Here is a 9,733-nt window from a genome sequence, read left to right as displayed (position 1 = left end):
TCACCCATAACTATTTAACTTCTTTTTTTTTCATTGCAATTACGGTATTTCCTGTACTTAATGTAATCGGATTGTTTTAACTTTTAAGGCTCATTAACATTGATTTAACGAGGTTCCTTCAGTTGACTATTTGCCTTATATCTTAGCCATTAACAAAAGATGTTAATAGTCATCTTATGTTAGTAGCATCAACTATTAACTCTAATAAAGTGAATTCATAATTAACGCATCTAAAATGTAAGTAATCATCGTATCAACAAAACTCCATGTCCAATAAATAAGACTACTTGCCAAAATATTTATTTATAAATTCCCAATATTTGATCATTCTCAACATTGCCTGAAAGTATAATAATGCTAACACCCCAAAAATATCAATTAATTTGGATGAAAGATGCTCAAATCTTACAACTTACTTGTATTTGTTAAGGTTCACTTGTTTTAATTTAATCCAATAATTCAAGAATTTATTAAAAAAAATCATTATATATATATATTTGCAACCTGTTAGATTTTTTAAACATTTGATTGGGGTTCACGGCAAGCCTATTTGTAATTTCTAGGAATAATTAATAAAAAGATTAAAAAACTCCGTCAATGTTCCACGTAAACCAAGTCAACGCATCCACACTATATAACCCCCTAATCATGCCAACAATTAACTCCAACCCTTGATCTACATCTCCTTACAAACTCTCCTAAATCCTAACCCTTCATTTCCACAATGTCATCTTCAACCGAATCCAAAATTGCCATGGCCAAAACAGTCGTTTCCACCATTGGTTCCGTCGCCGCGGCGACAATGGTGGCTCGCAGCATCGGCCGCGATTACTTGCCTTCTGAATTCCAAGACTACCTCTATTTCGGCTTCCGAAGTTTCATCAACAAGTTCTCCACACAGCTAACCATGGTTATCTACGAATTCGAGGGGCTTCAAGAAAACGAAATTTACATCGCCACAGAGCTTTACCTCGCCGCCCGGATTTCTCCCCAGATCCACCGTATGAAGATCACCAAACACACCAGCGAGAAAAACATCACCGTTGCCATGGAAACCAACGAAGAGGTTACCGATGTTTACAATGGAGTCAAGTTCAAGTGGTGTTTGCTGTCTAATAAGGCGCCGACGAGAGAATATTATCCTAACGATGGTATGATCGGAACTTCCCGATCCGATATCCGAATGCTAGAGCTCACATTTCATCGGAAACACAAGGATCTCGCGTTGAACGAATACCTTCCGTTTATACTTAATGATTCGAAAACGATGAAACAAGAAGTGAAAAGCGTGAAGCTATTCACTGTCGATCCGATGATGATGCATTCAAACTCTCCAACAATGTGGGCGCCGGTGAATCTAGACCACCCGTCGACATTCTCCACGCTGGCAATGGATACAGATGTTAAGGAGAAGGTGATGAAGGATTTAGACAGGTTTATACAGAGGAGAGAGTATTACCGGAAAGTCGGAAAGGCATGGAAGAGAGGCTACCTGCTGTATGGTCCGCCGGGGACGGGAAAATCAAGCTTGATCGCCGCCATGGCGAATTACTTGAATTTTGACATCTATGACTTGGAGTTGACTGATATACGGTCAAACTCGGAGCTGCGGAAGTTGTTGGTGGGGACTGCTAACCGGTCGATACTGGTGGTGGAGGACATTGATTGCTCGGTGGAGTTCCATGATCGAGAGGGAGCAGAAGCAGCGAGATCTTTTGCTCTACAAAATCAAGGATGGGATTACCGGGAACCACCCAAGGTTGGTAATTTTAAATATTTGCTTATATTTATAAAATAATATAATGAATAAATTTATAAAAAATCAGTTAAATGACCCATTGACATTTTTACAATAAATAACATTTTATCATTTAATTAAAAACCCCAAACCACATGAACATTTATATAGTTTACTAATAACAATCTAATAATTATGTATTTTCATTAGGTAACATTATCTGGATTTCTCAATTTCATTGATGGATTATGGTCGAGTTGTGGTGACGAAAGAATTATCATATTCACCACAAACCGAAAAGAGAAACTTGACCCTGCACTCCTCCGTCCCGGTCGTATGGATGTTCATATCAACATGTCATACTGCACTCCCTGTGGATTTCGGCTACTAGCTTCTAACTATCTTGGGATAACGGAACATAATCTTTTTGAAGAAATCGAAGATTTAATTTGCAAGGTAGAGGTCACCCCTGCTGAAGTAGCGGAGCAACTTTTGAAGGATGGTGATCCTGACATTGCTCTTAGTGGCCTCATTGATTTTTTCGATGTGAAGTGTAAGGAGAATGAAGAGGCCAAAACCAAGGCAAATAAAGAAGAATTAGCTAAATCAAATGCAAAGATGGAAGATGAAGTAGCTTTAAAGAATGATGAAGAGAATACACAAATTGAAATGAACGAAATTCATTTAATATCAAGTAACGGATTTAGTGGTGGACCTTATCCGTCACTATGAATGTAAAGTTATCAATGGATTATCGACACCAAGAGAGAACGAAAATCTCACACAAATTTGCGACAGGTTAACTACAAATTAGCAATGGAAAGGGCCTTGTTGCGGTTCATTTATGTTGTCTCTCAACATCTATCATTTATTGCATCTCTACTATTCTAAAATATGTATTTTAAAAAAGTTGAGCTAAGGCCATCCGTACCATTGATTGGTCTTTCATTTGTGACATGCGAGCATTTTGTAATTATTTCCACATTTATATAATACCAATATTATTTCAAAAGTGGTTATATTAACAAATCAACAACTATTTATTTAATAACATATATCTTAATTATTAATAATTATTAAATAAGAAATTAAAATTTATAGTAGTTTAAATAGTTTAGACAACCCAAGGTATTATGGCCGGAACGAAATATGTATTTTTTTATTCTAATAAATGAATCATTTTATTGTCACGTGGCAACAACTCTTAATTTCTAAAAGTTAAATTCCTATTATGCCCTCTTCTAAATATATTATACATTAGGAATCAAAATTTGGAACCATTATGTTATCCCAAAAAAATAGCAAACTAATCATCTAAGGATTTGAATTCGAGGAACTTTAGGCAATAAATCTGGAATCATAATCATATTGACAAATTAAAAACGATGGCTAACGTTCATTTTGTTTTGTATTATACCTTACGGATTGTAATTGTATCAAATTGAGTACATTTGAAGATTTTTTGCTTAGTAATAGATCTGCTTCGCCGAATTGCACTGTTACCGCCTATATCTTTGTATTTTTGTACGCCAGACAACCAACCACTGCACCTCCAAGCCGACCTCATCACAACCACTGGTTATCTCATTCTTCTCGTCTCTCTCTCTCTCTCTCTCTCTCTCTCTCTCTCTCTCTCTCACTTGTGTTATTTTTAGAATCATCACCACATCCGGCAACAAGGTAAGATTTGGGTTTTGGTTTTGATTTCTCAATCATATTATTTTAATTCAAAGGTTCGATTGTGATGTTTTCTCATTTCACATGTATAAATGTCATGTATTTTGATATCACAAGTTCTGATTTTCAACATGAACGTCGATCATTTCATTAACTTATCAAAAGCTTACACTAATATTTAGCAATTGAGTAGTTAACTGGTGGTTAAATCATGTACAATGATACGTATTTGGATTTCAATCCTCATTGATTCTGATGAAGTGAAGATTCTTGAGGTCCAAATCCTAAGATAACAACACAAAGTGAGTTGTTCACCGGGATTACTCGCGGGAGAATGTTTCGATGATAAAGTCAGAAAGTAAGATAGCAAGTTACAATCTTATGAGTATAGGACACAAGTGTTGGTAGCGTACCTTTGTCGACTTATCGAGGTTCTATTTATAGTTCGGATTACCTCGGGAACCGACGACACGAAATGTACTGTACGGACGAGGGTCTAATCCTCATAAATACTCTCCTTACCGAACGTACAAGAATTGTACTAAGGAGAGGTCATTGGTCACGTCAGTTTATTATTAGCGAACCATTGGTAAAGTAAAGTACAGTACGACCTAAACTTTGTCAGAGTTATCACTTGTGCATTTGGTGTTTGTACCCAACGCTTGCTCCTTCACTCGTATTTTCTCTCCCAACCTTTCATCCTTCACCCGGTTTTTCTTTCCCGACCTTGCTTCCTTTTTTTAACTCGGCCCATGGCCTCGGTGTATGTGGTTCGAGTAACCATGTGTCGGTATCCTGGTTCCAATTGGGAGGTACATACCTCGGTAATAAGGTATATACCTCGTTAAGTCCCCCTCGTTAGGATTGTTGAGTGACAATTCAAACTAGTTGTTGCACTGTCGAGACTCCCTCGAGAAATGGATAAGAGTAATTTAAGTCCTAGGCATTTGATTAGACAAATACATGTTTCTGTTTTCCATCATTTCCATGTAACACCGCAACCATCACTTCGAACCGCCAACATTTTCCTATAAAGTCGGGATTCAAGGAAACCGCTTCTTCTTCATTCGTCGATACTTCTTTGTTTTTTCCTTATTCTTAGATTTTCTTCCTCAGTAATCTTCGATCCCTAAATTCTCCATTATGGATAAAGATGGCTTTCGTATCCATACCACTTTTTCAATTCTTAGTCCGAACCAACTGAATAAACTAGTGAAAAGTTTCCGCATAGATCCTCAATTATGTCCCCAACTTCCATCTCCAAATCAAACCATCACCAATCCTTCACTAGGTTGTGTTAGTGTGCACTTGATCTTCTTCAAATCAGGTTTACGCCTTCCCTCTTTTCCTTTCTTGGGAACCATCCTTGATTAGTACAAGGTTCACATTACTCAAGTAACTATGAACGGCTTTCGGAAGATCATGTGCTTTGTGCTGCTATGCAAAGCCCTAGACATTCCTCTTTTACTATCTCTTTTCCGTTGTCTGTATGTGCCTATGGTTACCAAGGACTGGGTCTTTTTTTCCCTGCTTCGTGGGGGAATCGACATATGTTACGGCCTTCCCACATCCATCAAGAAGTTGAAAGAAGAGTTTTTCTTCATTGATGCTTCGGCTATCGCCACACGAATACAATTTGGTAATATGGCGAAACGTGATTCCGACCTTACTCCTGAACTAACTATCGCATAGCACGATGTGATTAAGAGACCCATCGCTAGTTACCTTGTTTTTTCTGACACTGATGAGTCAAACTTAAGTTTGGTTGATTTAGATAGCACTTGCGGGGCTCCTGCTGCAGTTTCAGTCCCCAATTTGACAGGCAGTGACCTTTCCTTGCTAGAACGACTTCACCGGAAGCGTCTGTTTAAAGTCGTAAAGGTGGGAAGTCCGTCCACTCCCAAATCCAAACCATCGTCCGATGTAGATGTCAGGGGACAAGCCTAGATTCTTTCATTCTCGACATCCCGGTGAAGTCCATTGGTCCTACCATTTATCATCTGAAAGTACTCACAAGAAGCCCCCACCGGTTCCTCCATACTCGTCATCAAAAAGGGCTTCCAGTGTCACTCCTATTTAGGTTCACAAGCGTAGAGTTCGAGCTTCATATTCTTCAGCTACTAGTGGTATTCCTCCTCTATCTTCTCTTAAGAAAATGTATACTTCTTGTTCTTCCTCTAATCGAGGCCCAGGGGTTTCCGACACCGCGCTTACCCTTCCACCCATCACTCTTGCTTCGTCTAGTGAGGCTCTTCACGAATTCTTGGTAACTTCTGATCCTTCCCTAGTTTCTGTTGTAGATTGAATTTCATCCTCCCCTAAGGTTCATCCAGCATCTTCCGAAGCTGCAGTCTATCCGACCCCGATTCAATTGGATTCCTCGGTTATTACTACTAAACCAACCCCTAGTGGTTCAGCCGCCAAGGTTCATCCTTGCAGGGGGTGAGCTTGCAAAGCTTCTTTTTCATCAGATGTTGTTTAACACTTTTAATCCCCCGACTTCTACACTGAATCTGCTCACGTTGTTTCTACCGACACTCTATTCATTACTCCATTTGTTCCTATATCCACCAAGGCTCCATCAAATCTTGCTAATGTTATTAACTTAGAGTCCCTAATTCCTGACATGGATGCGAAGAATTTGGATTCCACCACACCTCTCCCTGGTTCATCCTCTTCCGAACTTTTGTCTCCACCAAAAATGGGTAACTACTTCTTCTATGTCTCATTTCTTCTCTTTTAAAAAAAAATGAAATGATATTGAATTGCTAACATGTGGTTCCATGTATTTTGTTCCAACATCCCTACTCATTTTAGTTTTAGTGGCCTCTTCACTACTACCCTTCCTTCATCCCTTTACCTGAAGGGTTTTGAGCATTCTAACACTCCTAAGGTGTACATGCAACCCTAGAAACCTTGGATCTATGTTTTACTAAGATACATGCAAATTTGATTTTCCAAGGTTCTTAACCTAACTAGCAAGGCATGGGGAACTTTGAAACATAAAAGCTAGTAGGAGAACATACCTTTCTTGTAGCTTGGATACCTTGAGAACCTTGTAAGCCTAGCACCTCGAATGTGATGCCTCAAATGTTTCACACAACACCACAACTCTTGGAATAACTTTGAGAGAAGTACACTATCACTTAAAATCGGCTAGCCCTCTTGTTCTACACATAGTGCCGATTTTGGTAGCCCATGGGATCCTTTTATAGTTGTCTCACAAGTAGGGCTACAACATGTAAACCCTAATTGGCATCACTTTTCATATTTCATGATCTATGGGTTCATAACCTCCATGGACTATCTATGGAGCACCTTATGGGTTTTTGCCCAATTCAATAAACCATGGATCATTAGCCCACTATAAAAGAATGGATGATTTACACAATCAACCCCATATATTTAATTAGTCTCCTTTTGATCACCAAATTAATTCTAAATTAATTCTTGATCAAAACTAATTAAATAATATTATTAATATATTAGAACTTATAATATATTAATAAACCATAAGTGGCCTTTCTCTCATTTAGTCTATCCAAGTGTTACAATGCCATGAAACCCAAATGACCCATGCTAACCGGGTCAAGTACATTCCAGAAATAGTTATGAACTTAGACACCTAATCCAACCAACACCAAGTTTTCCCAACTTCCTTCCTTGGGGAATAGGAACAATGAATAGGGTATGGATAACGATCGTACCCATATCGTGGAGGGTTTGCATTAGATGAATGAGGTTTCGTTGCGAAGCAAAGCTAGGGTTGTTGCCTCTGCTATGTAGAAAATTAAGTTTCAGAGGGCTTCCGAGCTTTTAGAAGAGCTTCGAAACTCATTCTTTAGAAGAGCTAGTATGAAAATTCCCTCCTCCTCCCTCCTCTCTCCATAATCTCCTTGTTTCTAGCTTGGGTGTGAATCATTGGAGGCACGACGCTTGTGGTGCTTGCTTCCAAAGCTTCAACAACACAATGATCATTGTTATTTGCAATAATAACAATAATGTATGTAATCCCTAACTCTTCTATATGATTTTCGAAAATAAACTAGCATTCCTTGGGTTCTTAATTTGATGTTCATAGTTATATGTTCAATAGTAAAACACATATCTTGTTTTAGCATGCATGCACACTTAAGAGTTTAAGTTTGTTTTTGTTATGCCTAAAACCCATCAGTGGTATCAGAGACTTAAGTTTGGTTTTCAATTTAATTGTTATAATTGTTGAATTTGATCAAAATTAGGTTTTATGGCAATTAAACCCTATGAGGCCAAAAAAATTCGAAATTAAGGTTTCTTACCCCCTAAGTTTCGAAATTAGGGCAAGGTTTTGAAGCCCTTACCCTCCTCCCCAAGATTTCTAAATCAAGGTAAGGATTTCAAATCCTTACCTTCCTCCCCAATCCATTTTCGAGATTAGTAGTAGATGGATAGGAATTTTAATTTTGGTTATTATCTTATTACTTGCTTTAATAAAGGGATAATTTAAAATTGGAAAAATCTTATATCAATTTTCAAAAATTTAGAGGTATAAGGATTAGGATTAAATTAGTTGGATACTCCCTGTTTGATTTAATATTAAATTAAATATTAGTAGATAATTATTAAATCATTTGGTTTATTTTTAAATTTAAATTAATTGTTTAATTTTCGAAATTTAAATATAAACCTAGTATTTTGAAAAGTTTTAAGATACATTTTATACCATATGTAAAATTAAAAGTTTAATAATTACTATATGTATAAGACTAAGTTAGTCGAACAGCTAGTAGGTCTCATTCACGAAGCGAGTCTATAAGTGAGTATAAGAAAACTGCCTATAAAATGGTAGTCGAATGGGTGTCCACTCTCACACACCGCTTCCTTGAATAGTTTCAATGAATCTTAAAAGATCTAGGAATTCCACTTAACTTAATTTCCTTCAAATTTCGTTGTTTGTTGGTGGAATTGGTAAACCGTCATTTACCAACCTTAATAAAATTTATAATTAGATTACGACATCCCTTTTCTAAGTTGTGAATTTTTAGTTGGATCCTAGCCTTAATATTTCGTTTTGGGTTGTTATATTAAGGATTAATCTTATCTCACTAAAACTACCTTCTTTTTATAAATGTCTAGTTCAAATGATGCTTCTGGTTTCTCCTCATCTTCCCAAAACTTTTTGTTGTTGAACATCTGCTCGAAGGTGACATTGGATGACACCCACTACAACGATTGTATGCGCTACATTAAGATGGCCCTTCGTTTCGAGGACACCGAGTATGCCCTTGAGAAAGAACTAAATGATATTGACGAAGAGAAGGTCACTCTTGAAGAACTAGCCGCCTACAAGAAGCACTACAATTGTATGACAAAAGTTGTTTACATCATGGTAGCCACCATGACTCTTGAGTTTCAAAGATTCTATGAGGATTACTGGCCGTATGAGATGAACAAGGACCTTATGGAAAATTACCATAAGTGAGCTCGTCAAGAAAAATATGATGTGGTAAAGTCCCTCCTAGCAAGCAAGATGAAAGAGGGAGAGTCTGTTAGCAGCCACGTGCAAATGATGCAATGATACGTAGATCGCCTTGTTAGGCTTAATGTGCATGTTATTGAGGAGTTGGCTATTGACATAGTCTTTAACTCAGGGGCGGATCCAATGCAGAGCCCGGGGTAGACTGGGATACCCCTCAAATTTTTAGCGGTAGTGTCATTTTTTTTAGGAAAAATCTGTTTTATGTACACATTCCCACAAAACTAACCAAGAAGGTTCGACCGGCCATAAAAGCTTGTTCGATGTCGGACCACTGATAAAAAGAAGAAGACGGAATCCAAATCGGAGCTAACATTATCGTAAAGAATGTTATATATCTCTTGTAGTAGGTATAAATTCCGCCTGATATAAATAGCGTTAAGAAACCTAAGAAATTTGTATGAGATATGAAGAAAAAAGACAGAAAGAGTTGAAAAAAGATAGAAGAAGATGGTGAGCGGCTGAGTCGTTGATTTCAAAACCCTAAACATTCTTTCCTTTATATATATATATATATATATATATATATATATATATATATATATATATATATATATATATATATATATATATATACACACACACTAAAGTGGCCCTCTAACTTACGGTCTTTATTCACATTGGTAATTGCTTTATTATTATTATTTTTAATTAGCAACCCAACAACCAAGCGTAAACACAATTATATGGTATTTATATTATTATTTGTATTTTTTTACAATAAATTTAATATATGATGTCATCCTGTTTTTTACACTGGTCCAAGTTGGACAAATTCAACCATTGATTCAAAAGATACTTCA

The 9,733-nt window shown here is 37.0% G+C and overlaps 1 protein-coding gene across 1 annotated transcript; it reads left to right on the top strand.

Annotated features, from left to right (window-relative positions):
- Positions 1–655: 655 nt before the first annotated feature.
- LOC111897374 (AAA-ATPase At3g50940) lies at positions 656–2,750 on the top strand. The gene is made up of 2 exons (XM_023893331.2): positions 656–1,759; positions 1,949–2,750. Exons 1-2 carry the CDS (start codon positions 725–727, stop codon positions 2,468–2,470), a joined length of 1,557 nt encoding a protein of 518 aa, XP_023749099.1. The 5' UTR covers positions 656–724; the 3' UTR covers positions 2,471–2,750.
- The last annotated feature ends 6,983 nt before the right edge of the window (positions 2,751–9,733 follow it).

This window comes from Lactuca sativa, chromosome 2, assembly GCF_002870075.4.
Source record: "Lactuca sativa cultivar Salinas chromosome 2, Lsat_Salinas_v11, whole genome shotgun sequence".
Lineage (NCBI taxonomy): Eukaryota > Viridiplantae > Streptophyta > Magnoliopsida > Asterales > Asteraceae > Lactuca > Lactuca sativa.
Note: the sequence above shows the minus strand (reverse complement) of the source record. Positions and strands in the feature narration are given on the sequence as shown.

Coding starts and splice junctions, on each gene's coding strand:
- LOC111897374 (XM_023893331.2), top strand. CDS start 725: ATGTCATCTTCAACCGAATCCAAAATTGCCATGGCCAAAACAGTCGTT. Junction 1,760..1,948: donor ATTACCGGGAACCACCCAAG/GTTGGTAATTTT, acceptor TATTTTCATTAG/GTAACATTATCTGGATTTCT.